Below are 23,494 nucleotides of genomic sequence, written 5' to 3'. Positions count from 1 at the left end.
GCCTACCTCCAGACCGCTCCCCAGACATGGATAACTATTCCGAGGAAGACGATGACAGCTACTCGTCAGAGCAGGAAGCCAGCGATGACGCAGTTCATGGCCAGGTCAGTGCCAGAAAATGCTAAGGTGTAACCTAATCTGCAGTACCCGGCGAAATTAAATACATATAAGGACGTCAATGAATACAATTTCTACTACTACAATACTTGTCATACTGAACATGCTGTTACATAGTACACTAGTAATGTTATATAAGAAAAAAGCAGTTGTCCTTTCAGAGTTTTTGGTTTGTATAATAAGGAATTGTCTACATTTAGCTTAAAGGAATACTTAGTTCACCCACAAAATGATCATTTGTATATCAATTACTCACCCTGTGTTACCTTGAATTAGTGAAGCAAAACGTTTTTCTCGCGTGCCTCCACGGTGAACGAAGAATCAAAAACTGAAAAAAGTCTTGATGAATTGAAGTAAATGGGGGTCAGGGTTAACAACAGCAAAATTATATCAAAACATCTGTTTACAAACTCTCACACATCTCGTGCAGTATAATCCAAGTCTCATTTATTCAGTCGTACGCTCACTACTTCCCAAACATATGCATCTTCGCTAAAACCTTAATATTTTAAACGCTTGCACGGACAAGTAGCGCGCCTGCTCAGGAGTGAGTCTGTTTATGCGCATAGTGAGGTTTTAGCGAAGATGCATGTGTTTGGGAAGTACTGAGCATACGACTGGATAAATGAGACGGGGTGAATAATTGATATACAAATGGTCAATTTGTGGGTGAGTTAGGTAGTAATGTAGGGTCACAATTATGTTGAGATTTCACATGTTTCATCCATCCTCTCTGTATTTCAGGATCTTTATGATGAAGACGACGAGGTCAGGAAGCCCAAGAAAGCCCGGAGGAAAATGATCCGAACCACGTCCATGACCAGGGTTAGTTTTCCACCACATGGAGTTTTATGCTTGCCAATCATTGACTATGAGAATAACTCAAGACCTGTGTTTGCTGTCGTACAAGCTTTTAAAGGAAAAGCACACACTGTGTTCCATTTGTCCGAGCCATTAGGACGATGCGGATGAGCACGTAAATGAACACTGTGGGTTCACTGGACTGATTATAATGGTCTTTACATAGAGTGACGGTGAATGAGTAATCCAGTGGCCAGCTACTGGGAGAACTCATAAACCCGAGCCCAGCTGTCATGCGTATTTAATGATGACAGTTATTCCCTTTTCAGGGGGTTCTTTTTCTCATAATTGCATGTTTTTTTTATCTGTTACAGCAACCTAACTTCAAGCAGAAGTTTGTGGCCTTGCTGAAGAGGTTCAAGGTAACAGATGAGGTGAGTGTGAAAAGAATAATTGCCCTTTTTCTTTTGATTGACACCCTGGAGAAGATGTTCAATGTCAAAGCAAATGACGTGGGGAATTTTTGAGGGGTACAGCATCCTTCTCAGTGCACACGCCTGGGATTTCTCAGTCCTTCTGTTATGAAGCTTTTAGCAAGTCAGCTGTGAAACATATCAGTTATTAAACTGGCCTCGGGGCAGGAGAAAACAATCTCAGTATTGACTGTCTGAACAGCATATTGCTGCGTGTAATGTGCTCCTGACTGGAGAAGAATCGCCTGTGAGGAAATCAACACCACAACAACAGAGGTACAAGCATCATTACGGTGCTAGGCTGTATTACCTCTGTGCTCAAGGATGTATGATTCATACATTTCCATTAGCGGTGATCCGTATGCGGAATCCATTAACGACCTTATTCTCCACCACTTAATCTAGTAATAAATGTCGGCTCGTATGCTTGTCCTGTTTAGGTTTGCTTTTCTTCTCTCAAGTCCTTTTCGAATAAATGTTTCCGCGGATTCTACATAATAGCTTGTAATCAGGTCATCAGCAGGAAGTCGACCATTTGTGTGCAACAACCCCTAGATGTCCATTAAAACATAATCTGTGTTAGGTCATTATTATAATGATAATAATTCCTATTGAACTGTGAAATCTATTGGAATAATTGAGATATCCATTGCCTCGTTTCTCCTCTTTCTTCTACTTTCTGACATCAAAAACACTCCATAGATTACAACAAGAAAGATGTATAAAAGATTAAAAGATAAAAGATTAAGTCTATTTTAAACTATACAGGTTTTCAGACGGGATGAGGATTTGCTCTGCCTTTTTACTCATCCCTTTAGGTTTATATGTACCTTTTAAAAAAGGGGACTAAGGCACTTGTGTGAGTGATTTAACCTAGTGATGCTTACAAGAGCCTCTAGGCTATCCGAGTTGTGTTTTGCTGGATGCTTCTGGAAGCTCCAGGTGGCCCGATGATCTTTTATCACGTTCCCTGTCTCTAATCCCTTCCTTGTGGCCGGGCAGTGTGCAGGGCTACAGCTCTATAAATACATAGCCGGGAAGAGGAGAGGGGACAGACTGTGTTTATCTGCTCCCTGCCAGCTTCTGCACTTATGGAGTGGCATTAATCACCTGATTAGTCCACAAGCCTGTCTGTGTGCAGTTCCTATGATATACATCCCCACTGTGCAGCTGGCAGATCAAGGCTCAGCACCTTAGCTCTCTAGCACTCACTTACCTTTTAATTGGCCTGCTTAGGACCAAGGCAGGGGTGTATTTATAGCATAGATTTTCTCATTTTACAGCCTTCAGTGTTCACCTTCATTCTTTAGGCTCCATTAGCCAAGCTGTGAAAGTGATTAGTTAATGCACAGCACCAGTCACTCCCTACACTTATTTACTCAATGGCCATGTTTACAAATCCCTGATTACAGTGTACTGATGTGTTGATGATGTGTCTATGCTGTGCGGCAGGTCCTGGACTCTGACCCAGTTGACCAGACCCAGGAAGTGGAGGAGGATCTGGACTTACTCTACGACAGTCTGGAGGTGTACAACCAGAGTGACAGTGGGCCAGAGATGGAGGACAACGAGAGCGTCCTGAGCACGCCCAAGCCCAAACTCAAGTATGTCTGGACTCACCCCCGTCCCTCAAAGGCCATCTTTTCATAAATGATCTCATATTTCTATGTGTTGTTAATTGATTTCCAATAATAAATATATACATACATTTGCATAAAGCAGCAAATTTGCTCACTCCCATGTTGATAAGAGTATTAAAGCATTTTTTTCCAAGTTGTTAATTTTCTCTAATTCAAATATTTGTTTCTGTTTTCAGGCCGTTTTTTGAAGGGATGTCTCACTCCAGCTCTCAGACAGAAATTGGAAGCATACACAGCCAAAAAAGCCAGCAGAGAGAGCTGTCGTGTCCTGTAAGTTGATCACCAGACACTCTATTAAAATAACCCGTCAGATGCCTTTCAGCCCCGCTGTTTACCCATAAAGGTCTTCCTCTCGGCCGCTGGTGAGGCTCTTTTTGTAAACAGTGTTACGTAAAGGACTTGCCCCTGGGCAGTGTTTAAATGTCTGGCAGTCCTCTGTGCTTATTGTGGTTCAGGGATTCCCAGGAACTTACCATGATACTACGGGCAAGATATTCTGAGCATGAGCGCAATGCAGCTCACACCCCTGCAGAGGAGGATGGGAGGGCCTGCAGTCCTTACCCTCTTCACCCCTACAGCCCTCTAGTATTTATAGGGACCGACACAAAATGACCTCTCCACCACCATCAACACACACACACACACACACACACACACACACACACACAGACACAAATATGCTCGAGAGAGAAGATTGCATGGCACAATCCCTGAACTCTTAGATTTATGGCCCATTGGAAACAACAAGGACAGAGAACGAGAGAACGAGAGAGAGAGAGAGAGAGAGACATGTTGAGTCTGATGGTTAGAGAGGGAGTGCTGTTTATAAATATCTGGGAATCCATTTTAGCCTGTAATAAAACAGCCCGGAGCATTTCAGACTGCTATAGCCCTCCATTTTGCTCAATAAATGTCTCCAGTCGAACTTCATAAACGCGTCTTGCAGGCAAAATGGAAAGCCTTTGATCTAATATTGAAATTAATGAAGCTCGATGTTGCAAGATGCACTTAAACACTTTCAGTCACACAAACTTGAGCACACAAGTGTGTCAGTGATTCTTTTGGGGGTTCGTGTGTTAGTAGGCAGCCGTACTGAAACATATAGATGCTTTTAGAGATATTTATTCTCGCCAGCTCTGCCATCGCCACCAATCTCGACTGTGTGGAGCTGCCACTGTGAAATTGGCCAGCTACGCTTCTTAAGAGTGGTCAATCTTGACCTGAGCAGATGGAGCATAGCCCCCCCCCCGTAAGGAGCTGTGACATTTTGTCATTTATACTCACCAGAGAAGTGCCCTCAATGGTTAAAATGGTCTAATGTGTGTGTGTGTGTGTTTACCCTGCAGAGTGGAGACTTTCTGACCGTGGACAGATGTAAAGTGCAAGGGGCCCGTTATCAAGATGACAGCATCACAGATACAACCGTCGGGGTATGTTTTTGGAACAGCAGTAGTTTTACTTTTGTTGTGTTTGTTTGTTTTTAACTAAATCTCCCTTGAGCATGTCTTTCTCCGATTCTTCCCTACCCTCTCCACTTGAGTGCCCTTACCCCCCATGGGTCTTTGTTGTTTTCCAGGAAAAAGCAAAGAGGGAGGGAGTATGCAAGGGCTGGCAAACCAAACAGCACAGTCATCCATTATGGATCAGTAGAGCAGACAAGGCAGCCCCATGTTGGATAAATCCTTACTGATGAGGATCGAAAGAGGGGTGTTTGTGTTTGTTGTTGTGCTGTCGGGTCAGTCTAACGTTGTTCAGCTCCCCCTCTGAGCGCCGCGGCTGCCGGCACGTTGCACCGCTCCACTAACCCAGCTCAATCTGAATATCTAAAAAAACTGCAGGAACCCGCAGCCTTCTGCTAAGAGACCACTACTTTTTTCGTCCGTCATGGTGGGCTCGTATCATTATCTCCAACCTCAACAGCTCAGCTCAATTAGTCACCAGGCCAGCACCTTTCTACCTCCCTCCCCACTTCAGCTCTTGCTCTTAAAATGCTGGCTGCGGATGCACCACACACTAATGCACAGAAAGAATACAGAATGTACCAGAACCTGCGAGAGACACTGATGTAGCAGTAGATGGGACGTGACAGTGTTGTACGATAAACATCAGCATTGTCCTCTTTGCTCCCTCCCTTTTTGGTTCAGGAGCCAGAGACTGACGACAGCGGGCCAGTGCCGGGGGAGGTGAGCAGCTGGGATGTCAACACTGAACGGATAACCAGCACTGTTGGCAAGCTCTGCAAGACGGAGTCCCAAAACCACATGTCTCCCAGGTACATTGCTGATCACTACATCTGCAAACATGCACACAAGACAATGTCAAGTATGTGCACAAGATACTTAAGATTTTGGAATGGGTGTTTCCTCAACAATTTTTATGAAACCGTTAACATCTGAGCCCAGTTGATTCGGTTCCCTGCTCTGTCTGTCATGTATGTTGAGCTCCTTGTGTTTTCGTCTCCTCCTCAGTAAAGTGGAGAACAGGCTGCAGAGGCGTCCTCGCAGCACCTCCATGAAAGACAGACAGAACTCCAAGGCCCAGAGCGACAGGACCAGCAGCATGGAGAGCGAGTGCTCACCAGACTCACGACTCATAGCACAGGTAAACACCTCGCAAAATGTAATATCAAGCTGCAGTGTTCTTTATAAGGGCTATCAATCGATTAAAATATTTAATCTTGATTAATCTTATGATTGTTTTCATTCACATATCTTGAGGTCAAGGGACCCCTTTTAATTTGGCCATGCCAGTTTTTCCTCGCCAAAATTTAGCGCACGTTTGGAGCGTTATTTAGCCTCCTTCGCCACAATCTAGTATGACATGGTTGGTACCAATGGAGTTCTTAGGTTTTTCTAGTTTCATATTCATTCAATCTACTTTTAAAACTGAGCCTGCTACAACCTAAAAATTGCAAGTTGCGCAAATGTGTTAAAGAAATTAGTGGCGTTAAAACAAAATAGCGTTAACGCCTTATTATCGCGTTGACTTTGACAGCCCTATTCTTTACATATGCTTTTAGTCCTATGGAAATGTGCTCAGACTCTCTGCTTCTCATTTGTCTCAAAGGTTCCCAGGAAGTCTGTGTATGACCAGCTGAACCAGATCCTCATCTCTGACGAACGTCTGCCAGAGAGCATCATCCTCATCAACACCATGGAGTGGCAAGGACAGGTGTGTGTTTTTCATCCCTTCATATATACAGTAGACATTCTTGGGTCAGACAGGATAGAGCTTACTTGCGACAAGCATTTCCTGACATTATTGCAAAAATACAAAATATACTGTTGTACCACAGTGGCATGTTTTTCCTGCTTACTTTCCAACCCGATCAACCCTGCCTCTTGCATACTCATTAACTCATCGTGTCCCTCTCATGTGTGTTTCTGTGCAGTATGTATCGGAGTTGCTCCATGAACAGGGCCAGCCCATTGTGTCCACCTGCTCTGCTGCCGATGTTCAGGCTGCCTTCAACACCATCGTTACTCGCATCCAGAGATTGTGAGTCGCATACATACATGCACATGCATTGGTTGAATGACACCGGAAAGTGTGATCTTGCTGCATGTTATCTCGCTAAACTATGTATATTTATGGTGGCTCGCTGCCAGATAATTGCAGGACGCTATCGCTCACGCTGCTGAAGCTCCCTCTGTCCATGAACCCATTCTATCCGAATGTGCCTGTTTTCTCATGAAAAGCTGAAGTTCAGCCTTCTTCTCTCTCTCTCTTGGATCCATCTGCTCGGCTGCTGTCTCCTCAGGATGTCATGTCAGTGGGAGACTGAGGCTGTCTCAGTCTGCTACGCTGCTTCTGTTAAACCTGTTTTCCCTTTAATCCAGCTGAACTGCAACTTTTTCCACCCTTTACACACCTGCTCCTCAGTAAACCTGTTTACTCCAGCTGGGGCTGTGTCATGGGGTGTCGCTGCTTTAGTTGGCTGCAGGGGTTTTCCTTAAAAGTTGTCACTTTGTAAATGGACATTTTAAAACCCACGGTCCCGTTCTGCTATTGAACATTATCATCTTCCTTCATAATGTCTCAAATCCTGAAGCATTTACATACAAATTCCTTAACACACTCCTTAAAACTACTTAAATATCTTACAGCACATATTTACATGTAAGACGTAAAATTGTGAAAAAACAATGTGGGGGTTTAATGCCTTTTTGAGCATTTAATCAACCCAGCTAAACTGAGTTGAGTGGACTTGAATTTCTTTTTTTAAAGACTCATTTTAAAAATGAAATTGGTCTTCTGTCTGTCATTGTAGAATTATGATCTAAAAGCTGTTGCAATATTCGGTTTAACTTCAGAAAGACTTGCAGATACTTGCAAGTACCTGGTATTACAAATTGTAACATGACATAATCTGGCTCTCAATTAAAAGTAAGACCGGTTTTAAACCAGGAGATATAAATCTTCTGACAGCCGTGAATTCTCTCATACACTCTCTCTGACCCACATCTTTCAAGATTTCTCTCTTTCACATAATTACTCATGCCTCCTCTTCTCATCTTAACCCTTGCAGCTGTAACTGCAATGCACAGACACCACCGACGATGAAGGTGGCCGTGGCAGGCGACCAGAGTTACCTCAGCACCATCCTGAGGTTCTTTGTGGAGCAGCTGGCCAACAAGACGCCTGACTGGCTCAGTTACATACGCTTCCTGGTGATCCCCATAGGTAAGTCTGTCATCCAGGATTAATACTTAATACCAGCCTAACATGCTACATATTTTGTAAGCATTGTTTTATACTTTTCCTCTGCTCTCCTGCATAGGTTCTCATCCCCTGGCAAAGTATGTGGCCTCCTTTGACAGCAGGTTCAACAGCATCTTTATGGACACTGCGTGGAGGGAGCTGTTCTGCAGGACGGAACGGCCCGCCTCAGGTTAGGATGCATCGCTCTGGTGTCTGGCTACAAAGCAAGTCTGCGTGTCTAATGTTCAGCAAACTTGAAAGGGAAAGAAATGGGGTCAGAGTACGGGTCAGAGGCTGATGGATGGGAAGAAGAGATTTTCCTCCAATTGCAAAAGACAGCTACAGCCTGCTGCAGTGTAGCGAATGGCTCTAGATAATGGCACTACTCCTCCTCCTCTCTGTAAACGGTCTGCTGCTGCTTAAGAAGACCAGCAGGCTGTCAGAAGTCTGACTCAGATATTTACCCCAAAGACAGTCAAAATTGCACTTTGTAAGTCTTGTAATTGTTTGCTGGCAGGCACACACATCTATGTTTAAGTTTCCCATCCCTTTTTCTCAATTCTCACTTGTTCTGCCCAGACAAGCCCGATAATCCTCACCCATCCCCACCTATTAATTCACTTAATTTACACCCCATGGGTGCAAGAGTTGCAGTCCCACACAACATGTTGAATCATCTCAAAAGGGGTTTCCAAGAAAAAAATAAAACATCTAAAGAAAGGATAATCTTTTTCCTTTATTCTTCTATCCTTGACGTAAGCTGCCATCGCAGCACAAAAGGCAGTGTTTGGATAGGAAAGGCTGTGAGTGCTTTCTTTCACAAGGAGACTTAGTTTAAACTGCAGAGAGGCAATAGGTCAAAATATGTTGACATTAAAAATCAGCCGGTTTGTAGTTCGGGCTGCATGTGGCCCACAGCTCTTCTGTTTGACACGCAATTCATCTTATTGGTCGTATGGCTGACTTCACCCACATTTTTTAATGACATCTTACACTCGCCCCCCCCTCCCCCCCCCACACCTCCTTAATTCAGTGGAATGAAAAATGATTAATGCACAGTCTTCTAGCGATCTGCTGTATGTGAAAATTAGCATTTGCATCAGTTGTCTTGCAGCTTTATTAGTCAGACATGAAACAGGAGAGGCATGTTGTTAACAATCTGTCTCCCTGCTCCCTGCAGACAACATAGATGTAGCAGGACGAGTCGTTCAGTATCTGGTCGGTGCCAACGTGTCCCACCAGTTCCCCATCTCAGAAGCAATGCTCACCTACAAACAGAAGAGGTAAAGTAACTTTGAGTATTTGAGCATCATGTAGTGAATATGTTTGTGTATGTGTACGCATGTTTTTGTGCTTCTTTGTGCTCGTTTTTAGCATGATTTCTAACTTGGAGTACTGATGTCAATGTTTAGTATGTGTATTTTTCATTAAAAACAAGCCCCAGAACAAATATAACTACAACTGATCATCAGTTAAACTGCATGAGGAAGATGTTTAAACGTGGTATTTTGACAGGTGATGGTGCTTATTGTGTTCAAGCATATGTCCCACACAATGACAATGTTTTACGAGCTAGAACACCAGTCACAGTTCGTCATGTTCACGATAAAAATGACAGAGCAGATTTCAACAAAAAGGAGTACCAAATAGTTGGCCCACATTTTGCCGCCCTTGCCAAAGTGCTGCCCTAAGCGGTTGCCTAGTTTGCCTATATGGACGCACCAGCCCTGGGTTGAAGGGAACATTGTCAGCACATAAAATACTCTTGATCGTGCTGTACTCCTCTGAGCGAAAGGCACTCCCAGACTCCGCACTTCTGAGCGTATCGCTGACCAGGGAGGTTGTTTGGAAATCAATTAACTCCATCTCAAATGCAGCCTCATCCAACGAGGGGATCGTTTTTTTCACCAGAGCGCAAAAGTCGACCTGCAGCCCCATGTCATCCTCTCTCTCTCTCTCTCTCTCTCTCTGTCTCTCTCTTTCTTTCTCTCTCTTTCTCTCTCTCTCTCTCTCTCTCTCTCCCTCTCCCTCTCCCTCTCCCTCTTCTATCACTGTCACTATCAAATAGTCGAGAATAAAGACCGACCTCATGTCCTCATGTGCTCTGTCTATTTTCCTAAAATAATAATAAACTGTTTTTTTCTGACATTAATTACATAACTAATAATGTTGAGAAAAAACATTTTGCTATGATGATTGTTCCTTGCAGTAGTTTATTCTTGGGTCCCCAGGGACTCCAGTCGGTAGTCCTTGTATGTTAAATAGGTTGGTAGGATGAGAGTTAAATGCGTATGCATGCAATCACGCACATACATTAATAAAACACACACACACTAGTTTCTGTGTGCATTTGTTGGTTTTCTCTCTGAGGTTTGACCAAACCCTTCCCCCCTTTGTAAGAGTGGCTTCCTATTGGTCCGCAGGTACTAAACACAACACACAGTTTTAACACTGTTGCATTCCTTCTTCCCCCTTTCCCCTTTGATTTGCATTCAAGGAAAAGAAGTTTGTATTTTGATTTTTACATCAGGTATCTAACTCAACTCTTGTTTTTGTTTTGAACCTCCCTATTTTCTCTCCTCCATTTGGCTTGAGCTCCTTGCTGTGTCTTAACATTACCCTTTTCACACTCGATATACTCACTGTGACTTCACTTTGCACTCTGTCCTGACTTGTGTCTTTGGTTTGCTGTGACTTTTAATTCTTACTCCGTCCTGTGTGTTGTTGCTGTGAAGATTTGCCTAACAACCTTTAAAACAACCCCAAATATCTACAAAGTGGAATGGTCTTCTGGCTCATACATCCAGCAATATCAGTGTTATATGACTAGAAGTCATTTAGAACGACCCACAAGCAAAACAGCAGAACGTTTTGTTTCAGATTTTATGGTGACTTGAATCGCAGGGCTGTATTGGTTTGACCTGAGGAGTGGCTACATAATTATGAACTTTGGCTCAATATTATTGACTGCTTTGACCACTGCGAGGCAAATCAGATATTCAATATCAGTCAAAAGAAATAATATCATTGGTAATATATGATATCTCCCTCTCATTCTAAACTACATGAATACTACTAACTGTATGTATATATATCAGGGCTGTCAACGTTAACGTGATAACGCAAATTTGTTTTAATTGCCACTTATTTCTTTAACTCATTACTGCGATCGAGCTTTCAGAGGGCTCAGCGGGTTTTAAAGCCAGAGTGAAGTCATATGAAACTGGAAAACCTAAGGAATCCATTCAAGATATGTGAATGTAAATGGGTTCTATGGGTACCCACGAGTCTCCCCTTTACAGACATGCCCACTTTATGATAATCACATGCAGTTTGGGGCAAGTCATAGTCAAGTCAGCACACTGACAGCCGTTGTTGCCTGTTGGGCTGCAGTTTGTTATGATTTGAGCATATCTTTTATGCTAAATGCAGAACCTGTGAGGGTTACGTGGGTGTGTCACTGTTTTGTGTTGTTAATTGATTTCCAATGATAAATATATACATACATTTGCATAAAGCAAGCATATTTGAGTATTAAATACTTGACAAATCTCCCTTTAAGGTACATTTTGAACAGATAAAAAATGTGTGATTAATTTGCAATTAATAACAATTAACTATGGCCAATGATGCGATTAATCGCGATTTAAATAGAATGACAGCCCTAATATATATATAAAACAAAGTTATACCTATCTTTACAAAGGATTGGCAGTTAAGTATTTTTAGCTGTTGTGCAGCTTGTGATGCTGCACGTTGCTTTGCAATATTTAACATCACTGAAATATAATGACATAATAGAGGTGGTAAGAGTGCTGGGGATGGCGGTTTTGTATCCGCGCTGAAACGGGAGCCAATAGCGTTCTTCGTCCTCCGTTGTTTGCTGTGGGTGCAATCCATTTTTTAGGCTCATGAAAGACTGGGAGAGAATCACCGGCTAGTTTAGGAGTTACACTATTGGATGGCACATGTTAGAGGACTATCTGAACTCTTCCCTGCTGAATCATTGGGTGCATTTTTGCATTGCCGTACTGTTTTTTCCCATCTTTGTATAGCTATGTATAGTTGAATCGGTGACTCAACACTTCAGAGTAGTAGTGTAAAAAAGCCACGCGGTTACTACGGCTCCTCCCAAACTATCACTTTTAGTCCCGTGCATAAAAATAGCTCCTGGCTGATAAGAAAGACCCCGTCTTCTTTTGGTTGTAAGGAGCGTTCCTCCCATTCATCTCATTGTAACATGACACCCCAAGATGACCCCATCTCACCCCAAGCCAGTCATGTGCCATGTCTGCTGCGATGGGACATGATGCAGGTCATGCCACAGCCATCTTCCCTACAGGACCATTGAGTGTTCATGTTTACCTCTGGAGTGTTGAAGTGGTAAAAACCCATAGCTGGTCGTACTCACAGCGTCTTTACTCTCTCTGTTTACAGCCCTGATGAGGACTCCTGTCAGAAATTTGTGCCGTTCATTGGGGTAAGATTTTTTATTTTTGTTATGCAAACATGCCAGACAGAATTGTTGATCCATTTTGTGTTTAATTTAGTTTCACACTGAAACCTTGTTTTTTTAATCTTGCAGGTTGTGAAAGTTGGGATTGTGGAGCAAAGCCTCTCAACTTCAGGTAAGGGAGAGTATTGTTTTTTTAAAGGTGTGGTAGTATTTTGTTAGTGTGTTTAACATTTTACTATTGATTCCATGTGCTGAGACAGAAACTTAAAAAAACTAAAATGTCTCTCGCTTGAGTCAGATCAGGAAAGAAGAGAATGACCCAGAAACCCCAATATTGTTTCATTTATTTACTTGTTTCTGGCTATGTTTAGTTTTACTTTGAAGCTTTGTGTATGAGACTATTTCCCCCCCCAATTTGCAGTGGACTCAGATGATGCGATGGGGGTCAACACAAGCATCCTGTCCTCCCCAACGCCCCCATCGGCCGGTCCGTATGGGAAGGAAATCGGGGGTACCCCCCCACAGTCTCCCTCTGTGTCCACCGCCCTCTCTGGAGCTGGGTACGACAACAACACACGGCAACAAACTACATCCTTTTATGGTCTGTCTCACCGTGAGCTGTGCTTCAGTAGCAAAGTGATGTACAAGTGTAGTGTTTTTCCTCTGTAGCTCTCCGTGTTCGGGCAGTGAGGTGATGGGTCTCCAGGTGGACTACTGGACGTGGCAAGGCCCGGAGAAGAAGAAAGAGGGCGATAAGAGAGACGTGGGACTGAAGAACACCCTGAAGAGTAACTTCCGTTCACTGCAAGTCAGCCGCCTGCCCTGTGGAGGGGAACTCACCCCCCCACCCAGCATGGCCATGACTGTCGTCACCAAGGAGAAGAACAAGAAAGGTACGCTTTAGAAAAACACACCCACAGAGAAATCAGAGTAATTGAAAACCTAATAATCACAACACATTTACATGTTCCTGTGAAAGCACAACATGATTGCATTTGCAATTTATTTTGCAAAAAAGCGTGACAAATGTTTCTGGTTCTAAAATTGTCCGTGCATAAGACCGATGAGTCGGGAGAAGTTATACATGTTTTGTACTGGAGAAGGGTTAAAAGAGCACACCACAGATTTAGCATTACACTCCTATTATGTTGCAGTAATGCTCCCCAAGTAAGCACACTTTGATACATACAATTGGTGGAGTTCCCCTTAAGTACAACAAATATATAAGTGTAGAAAATGTGTTTTTGAATACCTCCCTGTTTCTCTCTCCAGTGATTTTTCTCAGCAAGAAGCCCAAGGAGAAAGAGCTGGACTCTAAGAGCCAAGTGATTGATGGCATCAGCAGGTTGATCTGCACAGCCAAGCACCAGCACACCATGCTGAGAGGTAACTAAGGCCGACACTCAGACACAAACCCACAGCTGAGGCTGTACTGCCATCTGGTGTTGACGTCAGGACCTCCTCAATACTGCTCAGTAACCGTCATGTAAACAAACGATCTGCTCTGTAACAGCTGGCAGTGCTAATTCTGAAGCATCTATTGTCGGGCTGCTCGATTATGGCATAAATCATAATCACAATTATTTTGGGCAATATTGAGATTATTTAACACAAAAACTCATTGACTTTGGAAACATCATGAATTTATTCAACTTTCTTTATAATTAGATTTTATTTCTTTTATTTTTTTTACATGAATATTGTCACAGTTTGGTCAACAAATGAAATAATTCCTATATGCAAAATAATATTAATATGAAATGAACAATACGAAAAGAAACACAAGTCAAATGCATATTCTCACATTAATCTGCGCCATGATCTAATTTGATTTATGCATTTATCAAACTTTTTAAAAATTGTCTTTTTAATATTTTCTTTAACTTTAAATATAATTCAACTGAAAAATAAATGTAAAAAAATTGATAAAATGAATAATATATAATACTTTATATATATACTGCATATACAGTATATTTAAATAAATAAGCAACTATTTTGTAACGTTAGTGCTCTTCCACAACGTACTCAAAACTACTAAACATATATATTAAATATATAAAATAATATGTAAAAATAAATAAATTAGACCAATATAAATTAGATCAAATATGTCGTAGTTCACTGCCGCCACCTACTGAGAACTCCTAAACATATATTCAACATTTTGGTAAAGATATTCCAGTCAGTAACGAAGGTGAAAACGGGCGACAGCGCTCCGCTGTAAGGGAAAGGTGAGGTGCGCTGGATTTATAACACAAGACAAAACGAGAGCGTCATTACGAAACAGAATGCAGCACAATAATTGTTTTATATCGATTTTCTTGTTTTCATAATCATTGGAAGCCAAAATTGTAATTGAAAATAAAATGATTAATCCCCGGGCCCTAATCTATTGTGTAATGTTAAATGTGTTATTCAATTAGTGCATTTAAACATTTTCCTTTTTTCATCTTTTTAGTCACTATTGATGGAGTGGAGTGGAATGATGTGAAGTTTTTCCAGCTCGCTGCCCAGTGGCCAACACATGTCAAGCACTTCCCGGTGGGAATCTTTGGTTACACTAAGCCTGTGTGACCGTGGCCGCCACCACCACCCACTCCACCTCCACCTCCACCTCCACCTCCACCAGACTCTCCGCTGCACTTCGTCTCACTGAGAGGCTTCAGAGAATGAGAGGAAAAGCCAACGGGCCCCCGGCAGTAATAGTTTTCCTGTGGAAATCTTACTGACTCACAACCACAAATTTCATGTTGTCAATTGGATGTTTTTGATGTCGATGTTGTTGGGTGTTGTTGTTGTTTTTTACACACTACAAAAAGAACAAGTACTATTTTGTAAGATTTGTGCTACCGCCTCGGAGGTATTTTGAGGTATTTTGACAATTTGCCACATTTCGATAATGGCAGCTGTGTTTGCACTTTGTTTTTGTTAACATTTTATTATTTCTGTGAAATCCTACATTTATTGTTACTCTATAGACAATGGAGGAGTGTGATGGTGATGTGCAGTGGCGTGTGTGAGATTGTTTGAGACCGTGTTTGTGTTTGTTGTTGAAAGTTGGAATATTGCTGTGAATCTAGATGGAAACCTTCTCTTCTAACTCAGTGCTCAGTTTTCTTACTCGTCCCTTTACTTTCTCAAAAACAAAGGTCAATTTTTATAGAAAGGAACAGAAAGTTCTGTTTGCCTCGTTGCTTTTAAGCACATAAAGCAAATATTAAAAAACAAAACAACAACTAAAGCTAGGTATTTTTGAAGGTAGCTATAATGAATGTAGCTATGGAGCATTTGTAACCGTTCATCTAATCAGTTCATTATCGTTAAGTGCTTTTGTATCGGTGTTAGTGTACATTCAGACTGTACAGTAACATCTACTTAGCAACAGGGTAACGTGAAACCATATTTCAACTATCAACAGCTGAATGCCAAATTTAGTTTTGACTGTATGAATTGTCGTGTTGTTTCAAGGTCCTGAATTGTTTCTTCAGTTTCCCAGCCGCCCCGTGTTCAGTTCACCTGAGAGGGGACGCCTCACAGACCTGCAGGAACTTGGCAAATACTGGATGTCTCCAGATGTGCAGTGATGTGCCAAAGTCAAGTTCGTTTTACAGTGTAACCACCGGAGCTCTTGGCTTGGCCAAAACTTTATAGTATGTTGAACTAAAATCGTAATGTATTTCATGGTCCCTGTGGAGATCAGTATTTAGATTTACTGAGATATTCATTTGGACAAATAGTGCTCCACATTTGGCTAAATGTAATCAAGCATTTACAAAAACGTGTGCACATCCTATTTAAGCAATTACCTTTGTGTCCTTTATAACCGCTTCACCGTGGCTGAACCTGCAACTAGTACCCAACCTAAAACATACTGATAGGTTGCTCCGTCTGTATTGTGTCGGCCTGTTATTGTGGGGAAAAACTACAAATTAGTAGGACTTGAAACATGTTTTGACAGTCGTCTCGAGCACAATGCAAGTATTGAATTACTTTTAAAATATGATGAAAAAGTGTATGGAGTCTTGCCAGATGTCCAAGTCACTGCCTGTGTGTGTCTGTGTAGGTGTGCTATATGTTCGATGGTACTCCCTGAATAGTGTTACGTGAAACTTTTGCAATAGGAAACCTTTGGACAAAGGGCCTTCTGTAGGAGTTAGCTGTTGCTTTTTTTATAAAGTGAAGACTTACAAGCTTTGATTGGCTGGCTTTTTTAGTAATGTATATAAATATATACAAGATGTATTATTGTGAATCCCCCTCCTCCTACTCCCACTAAATTGAAAGCACAAATAGCTTACCTTTATTTCTCCACATAAATGCCAAATATATTTCCAGAACTCATAACTATGAAGTTGTACAATGCAAAAACACTTATTAGGTATGTCATTTCTCATACATTTCCCTCACTTTTTAATGCACTTTCATGTGGTTTTATACATATTTTAGCTCAAATTGGGACACACTTTGTTTTCGAGGTGTTATATTTGAAATGTAAACCACTACCTATAGTCAAGAGAAGGCAGATTTTTGTTTTCAAAATGACCCTTTTTTTTTTTTTAGGTCTGAAACGCCGTCATGGCCGTCTGTTACTTTGTTTTGCCACTTGATGTTGAAAAGCTTATTTTGCAGCTACCACCATACGTGTCTGCCCGTGACTACACAGTCAAGTTTTCTTTGTCTCCTGCTTTTTGAAGGGTTCACTATCTTCTTTTAGTTGGGAGACCAACTGGCCCGTACAGATGTGTAAACTGGGGCTGTGAAGTGTTAGCCAGGGCAGAGTTGTTTGAGGGAATTTGTCATGTGAGTTTGCCTTCTAAATACTAAACGGGCATAATGACAAGTGTATTTCAATGTATTTCACCTCTTTTTTTTTTTTTTTTGCCCTAAATCTAGAGGTAGCATGGGGGTGTTTTACAGGACTGGATCAATGAGCAGGCATGCTCACTTTGTTAAATTAACTCTTAACATCAGTGTTTAGTTTTCCATTAACGGTCAAACTACAATTACAAAATGCCATCTCATTGTTCCTGTTACTTGAAATGCCACCCAGTGTCTTTGCACAAACCCTATTTTAAATGACATGACAGTATTTTTAAATTTACCACTAAAAATATGGATTACTCTGCATGTTTTACTATAGATGTAAATATGTTTTGGATTTTTATATTGTTTTGTTTCTTTCCATGCTCTCACAAGCAGTTGTGTTTAATAAAATTTTTAATCTTCTGTACAAACTCGTCTTTATTCATTCTTTATATCCGAACATTATTTCATCATAAGCAAGAGACAACAAACAGTCCAGCGTGTTACGTAGCGGAGATGGAGGGAAGGTTGACGTAGATCTTCATCTTAGGCAGCGGTTTAATCTTGCGTCCGGCCCAGCCTCCCTTTCTCTGCCACAAGCCGCTCGAAGGGCGGATGCCGAGCCAGCGGTTGCGACCGGCTTTGCCAATGATCCGTTTATTGTGGTCGATGTTGGACACGCGTCCAACCGTCACCATGCAGGTCTCCAGTACCTGTGTGTGTGTTGAGAGGACAACATTCAGTTCAGAGCAGATCATGGTTTTAACACAGAAGGAGGAATCTTAATCCAGAAAGATAAACTCACCTGAACCTGCTGCTTTGAAGGAAGCTGAATGATTGCCGTTCCGTTGACTTTACGGAGCAAAACGCCAGTCGTTCCTGAAAACCAAATGAACCACAACATTCAGTTTAGGAATTATTATGAGCCGTCAAGTTTTTACAGCAGCTGTTACCTTGTTATAGATGCCCAAGGCTTTCCAGAAAATATTAAAAGAAACAATCAATCCCTATCATGAAACTGTCACAAGGATGCACAGTAACGGAACAAATCTTAATGTAAGTGGACTGTGAAATTAAAATTGGCGTAATTCACTACTTTGACATTTTAAAGACTAATTAATCAAAAAAAAATGTTCGATTAGCAATCCTAAACAAGAGTCTAAACATGTATTCAGGAAATACAAAGTAGAAACACGCAAATAATAGATCACCTGCAGCACGAATGTACTCTGATCCCTTCCCTGGTTGGATCTCCAGGTTGTTCACCAGCGTCCCCACAGGAAGAGCTCCCAGTGGGTAGGCATCGCCCTCATTGGCTGAGACTGCAAAGTAAAACAAAAAGTATGATTTTGTGTTAAATACAGATCATCTTTACTCCCATCATCTCGAGGGAAGGTTTGGATCTTATACCTGCCATGCGTCCGATAACTCCAGATGTTTTAATAATGTCTCCAGTCTGCATGTTCTCTGTAGCAATAATCCATCTTTTGCGGTTGCCTCCGGCCAACAAGGCGATGTCAGCAGACCTGTGTAACACAGATTATGACGATCAACTGCGTGTTCAGAAATACGTGTTAATCAAAGTGTAGCGGGGTGAAAGCTGATCTCACCTGCATGGGTCGTATCGCACTTCAACGACCTTCTCTTCAAAGGGCTGGGCCTCTTTGGTTGGCTCGTAGCGTAGCCGCTGGAAGTCTACCCATCTGTATTTCTGTTTGTGGCCACCGCCGATGCCATGTGTCCGGATCTTTCCTGTACGGCAGAAAGAAAGATGAGCGACTCTTTGCACTCAGCTCTAGTCAGAACAAGTACCACAGATGTTATAAAAGCAAATACATGCTGTCAGCCCTCTACCCGAGGCTCAACCTGACTTCTGATTGACGACTTAAGTGGAAACCTGAGGGGAAATTATTATTAGGTGATTATCATACTCAAAAAAAGATAAAACAGGTGCTCGATTTCATTTTTTCAAACCAGACCTGCAACATAACAATTCATTATTAATTATTCAGCTATAACAAAGTAATAATACTTGTTACAGTACTTATTTCAGTACGTATTTTTTGGGAGTATCTGTACTTTACTTGAGTTTTTATATTTCTGTCAACTGTCACTTTTACTCCACTACATTTCCTAAATAAAATGTGCACTTTTACTCTGATACATTTCCCCTAAGCATCTTCGTTACTTCTTACTATTACAAGTGATGATGGGCAAGTGCAAACGAAGTCCTCTCAAAGCCTTAGTTAAGTTTTGATTTCCGCTCAAGTCCAGGCAGGCTGCATGTCAGATCAGGCTACATGGTACATGCGACAACGAGGGAAAGAAAAAATGGATTTTGCTCTTTAAATCCTTTAAGTTTTGAAGACCTTGTTTTTCTTCAGGTGTAATGTAGCCTCCACTTTTAAGGTGGTGTAACATGTTAAGAGGAATAAACTTCATATATCTCAAAATTCTGAATTACTTTTGATACTTAAGAACATTAAATATCAAACACTTTGTGACTTTTACTCAAGTAATATTCTAAAAGGTGATTTTAACTTCTACTTAAGTCATTTTCTGGTTAGATATTTGTACTTTACAGAAGTGATGCTTTTCAGGTGCTTCATCCACCTGAGTCGTCATTTGGTGTATAAAATGTTGAAATTTCTTATAGCTCAAGATAAAATCTTCAAATTGCTTGTTTTATCTCTATTTGAACCCGGGTCAAGACTTGTGAAAATTGTAATCTAAAAGGACAATTTCACAGTTTTTCCTACTGTACATAACCTGATAGAGGTTTACTTCAAAAGCTGTTTTACTCACTTACTTTAATGAAACTTGAACTGGAGTAACACTGACAGCCTACAGACTGTTTCAAACTGCGCCAGATTTTAATCATATTTATTCTATTTGTAAAAAAGGTGATTTTTCTCTGTTCAGATTACATAAATTCGGGTCTATTTTAAAACCGTCTGTGCTTATGCCAGTTGGGCCTCGACTAGATTGACACTGAAAACTGTTTTGAACTTTGAGATTTGTACACTTACTTTTAATCTATGTGAAAACAGAACAAAGGGCAAACACACAATAATGTATTCTATTCTTCCACATTGACCACAGTCTTTACCTGAGTGATCTCTGCCTCCTGTCTTCTTCATTCCTATAGGCTTGATGGTGTATTTCTCCCTCTGCTTCCAAAACGTCCTGTTCTGCTCCAGAGAGGCCGTGGTGAGGAAGCCTCTGCACTGCTCGACTGTACTGGACACCTGAGATCTCAGCTTGGTCTGTGCAACCGCCTGCAAAACATTTATATATATATATTAGTCCAGGAGCCAGGGGGTTGGTCGTGCCACTTTGGAGGGACCAGATCTCATAGTGACATTTTACACATAGATCCAGTATAAAAGAGGGTAACCTATACAGAATATCATGAAGTCATATATCATTGTAAAGCTTAGACTATAATCTATCCATCAGTCACATTGTCATGACACTGAGGTCAAGAGCATTTGACCTTTGACCTCTAATACTGCAATAGGGCAAATTCTGAATGCTACTCCAAATGCCCTTATAACTAACGTCATATTGATCTGATGTGCCCATGGATAGTTCTCACATAAAGAGCACTACAAGAGCATTAAAATGATGTATTATATGAATAACAACAATAACAACATTTCTCATCAGAATAAACGTAACTTTGTGAAGTTTATATCTGATAGAATGTTATATAGAGATTGTTTGGTGGTTGTGATGAGGACTCAGATCTCCAGCAGTATGACTGACACATGGTGGTTGTGATGAGGACTCAGATCTCCAGCAGTATGACTGACACATAGTGGTTGTGATGAGGACTCAGATCTCCAGCAGTATGACTGACACATGGTGGATGTGATGAGGATTCAGATCTCCAGCAGTATGACTGACACATGGTGGATGTTTACCTGAGAGGAGAGCAGAGCATGCTGGGAGAGAGTCAGGGAGCGCAGGGCTCGAGTTAGACACGACACCGCCATCATGACCACGTCCTCCTGACAGATGAAGAGACAGTCAGACAGCTGGCAGTGTTTCTCACTACCTGGTGAGCAACATTAGCTCAACTGTATATTCTCCTGCTTTCAATTCAGCTTCTTACTTAACTAAGCCTGCAGGTATCAAATCATTACAGGTCAACAACATAACATCACCTACTACCTTTCAATTGCATCCCATATAACAGTGTGTTCTCCCCCTCACTGTGCAGTAACCTTACCCACACATAAACAGGAGCTAGAGCTCTCTCAGCTCTCTTAGCTCTCTTAGCTCTCTCAGCTCTCTTAGCTCTCTTAGCTCTCTTAGCTCTCTTAGCTCAATAAATACACCTCCTTTCTATTTTCTGTTTTAATAAACTGAGCCGAACTGGCCGCTTGTCTCGTGTCTACGTTGTAACATAACCTGGTGTAATAGAAACAGTAAACCGACCTTTATATTCTTCTTCTTATTTCATCACAAGCTTCTCTGGTCTGCGTCCTTCACAGTCCTGCACGCTGCGTCGCGCACTGATGACGTGACTCCAACTCTGGGATCTGAGCTGTGCCAGTTAGAGTGTCTTCTATTTTATCCATCTTCCCTTGTTTGTATATATATATATATATATATATATATATATATATATATATATATAGACATGTTTCAGGCTTTTTTTTTACGGACATTTTTTCATACTTTTTTTTCCAACATTTTTCAAACTTTTTTTTTCAGACTTATTTTTCAAACTTTTTTTTTCCAAAATTTTTACCTTTTTCAGACTTTTTTTTTTTTTTTTTTACCTTTTTCAGACATTGTTTAGACTTTTTTTTCCAACATTTTTACCTTTTTCAGACTTTTTTTTTTTTTACCTTTTTCAGACATTGTTTAGACTTTTTTTTTTTTTTTTTCAGACATTGTTTAGACTTTTTTTCCAACATTTTTCGAACTTTTTTTTTCAGACATTTTCCAAACTTTTTTTTTACGGACATTTTTTCATACTTTTTATTTCCCAACATTTTTCAAACTTTTTTCATCAGACATTTTATTTTTATTTTTTTTACCTTTTTCATACATTGTTTAGACTTTTTTCCAACATTTTTCAAACTTTTTTTTAGACTTTTTTTTTCCTAACATTTTCAGACTTTTTTTTAATTTTTTTTTTAATCTTTTTCATACATTGTTTAGACTTTTTTTCAACATTTTTCAAACTTTTTTTTTTTTTTTTTCCTAACATTTTTCAGACTTTTTTTTATTTTTTTTTTTTTAATCTTTTTCATACATTGTTTAGACTTTTTTTCCAACATTTTGCAAACTTTTTTTTCAGACATTTTTTAAAAAAAATTTTGGGACATTTTCTTTCCAACAATTTTCTGACATTTTTTTTCAAAAATGTTTAGACATTTTTCCGACTTTTTTTTTTTTTACCTTTGTCAGACATTGTTTAGACTTTTTTTTTCCAACATTTTTCAAACTTTTTTTTTTTACCTTTTTCAGACATTGTTTAGACTTTTTTTCCAACATTTTTCAAACTTTTTTTTTTTTTTTTTTTTCCCAACATTTTTCAGACTTTTTTTTTTTTTTTTTACCTTTTTCAGACATTGTTTAGACTTTTTTTCCAACATTTTTCAAACTTTTTTTTTCAGACATTTTCCAAACTTTTTTTTTACGGACATTTTTTCATACTTTTTATTTCCCAACATTTTTCAAACTTTTTTCATCAGACATTTTTTTTTTTTTTTTTACCTCTTTCAGACATTGTTTAGACTTTTTTTCCAACATTTTTCAAACTTTTTTTTAGACTTTTTTTTTCCTAACATTTTCAGATTTTTTTTTTTTTTAATCTTTTTCATACATTGTTTAGACTTTTTTTTCAACATTTTTCATACTTTTTTTTTTCAGACATTTTTCAGACTTTTTTTTGGGACATTTTTCAGACTTTTTTCTGGACTTTTTTTTCAGACTTTTTTTTCGGACCTATTTCAGACTTTTTTTCCAACATTTCTCACATTTTTTTCCCAACATTTTATAAAATAAAATAAATAAATATATTTATATAATTTATATATATATATATAATTTATATAAATATATATATATAAATATATAATTATATAAATATACATATTTATATAAATTATATATATATATATTTATTTATTTTATTTTATTTATTTTTTGTTTGTATAGGGTAAGTATTTAAACCTTTCATAATACATACAGTACAGTAGTAGATAAACTTGCCAGCTTCTTCATTCTCTGACAGCTGGTCTAAATTTCGCCTCTAGGTGGCAGAACTGCCTTCTTGTGTAACTGTGGATGTGGTCTCTAACCTTTTATTGGCAATCATCTATCTAATTTCTCATACCTTTTCATATAGGGGCCATGTATTAAAACAGTGTGTCTCATTGTCACATTGACAGTCATTGCTTAGAGGTTCACATTTTATAGGTTGATGAACAATATATATATATTTATATACTGTATATATATGTCTGCGGCCATGCTGCTTC

At 40.0% G+C, this 23,494-nt stretch overlaps 2 protein-coding genes across 4 annotated transcripts in view; one reads left to right on the top strand and one right to left on the bottom strand.

The window, feature by feature from the left end:
- zmp:0000000755 (phosphofurin acidic cluster sorting protein 2) overlaps positions 1-17,219 on the top strand; it is a 55,727-nt gene extending 38,508 nt beyond the window's left edge. The window contains exons 6-24 of the mRNA XM_037781555.1: positions 13-104; positions 862-942; positions 1,293-1,352; positions 2,844-2,995; positions 3,208-3,301; positions 4,378-4,461; positions 5,176-5,303; positions 5,500-5,632; positions 6,098-6,202; positions 6,423-6,529; positions 7,560-7,714; positions 7,812-7,922; positions 8,913-9,015; positions 12,170-12,212; positions 12,318-12,360; positions 12,610-12,748; positions 12,858-13,081; positions 13,461-13,574; positions 14,650-17,219. Of these exons, the coding sequence (XP_037637483.1) occupies positions 13-104; positions 862-942; positions 1,293-1,352; positions 2,844-2,995; positions 3,208-3,301; positions 4,378-4,461; positions 5,176-5,303; positions 5,500-5,632; positions 6,098-6,202; positions 6,423-6,529; positions 7,560-7,714; positions 7,812-7,922; positions 8,913-9,015; positions 12,170-12,212; positions 12,318-12,360; positions 12,610-12,748; positions 12,858-13,081; positions 13,461-13,574; positions 14,650-14,765 (2,084 nt within the window). The 3' untranslated portion in view covers positions 14,766-17,219. The remainder of the gene's footprint in view (positions 1-12; positions 105-861; positions 943-1,292; positions 1,353-2,843; positions 2,996-3,207; positions 3,302-4,377; positions 4,462-5,175; positions 5,304-5,499; positions 5,633-6,097; positions 6,203-6,422; positions 6,530-7,559; positions 7,715-7,811; positions 7,923-8,912; positions 9,016-12,169; positions 12,213-12,317; positions 12,361-12,609; positions 12,749-12,857; positions 13,082-13,460; positions 13,575-14,649) is intronic.
- Positions 17,064-21,581, bottom strand: mrpl2 (mitochondrial ribosomal protein L2). 3 transcript variants are annotated; one of them, XM_037781609.1, is made up of 8 exons: positions 21,438-21,581; positions 20,921-21,007; positions 20,104-20,272; positions 18,605-18,746; positions 18,405-18,520; positions 18,206-18,316; positions 17,800-17,873; positions 17,064-17,707 (listed from the first exon to the last, which is right to left on the bottom strand). In XM_037781609.1, exons 2-8 carry the CDS (start codon positions 20,993-20,995, stop codon positions 17,498-17,500), a joined length of 897 nt encoding a protein of 298 aa, XP_037637537.1. In that variant the 5' UTR covers positions 20,996-21,007; positions 21,438-21,581; the 3' UTR covers positions 17,064-17,497. The 3 variants fall into 3 exon arrangements, with proteins under 3 accessions (XP_037637537.1, XP_037637538.1, XP_037637539.1); XM_037781610.1 differs by having other exon boundaries at positions 20,921-21,011; positions 21,438-21,491; XM_037781611.1 differs by lacking the exon at positions 21,438-21,581 and adding an exon at positions 21,229-21,250.
- Between the last annotated feature and the right edge of the window lie 1,913 nt (positions 21,582-23,494).

The sequence above is a fragment of the Sebastes umbrosus genome, chromosome 10 (assembly GCF_015220745.1).
Source record: "Sebastes umbrosus isolate fSebUmb1 chromosome 10, fSebUmb1.pri, whole genome shotgun sequence".
Classification (NCBI taxonomy): Eukaryota; Metazoa; Chordata; class Actinopteri; order Perciformes; family Sebastidae; genus Sebastes; species Sebastes umbrosus.
The sequence above is the reverse complement of the archived record's forward strand: the minus strand, read 5'-3'. Positions and strand labels throughout refer to the sequence as shown.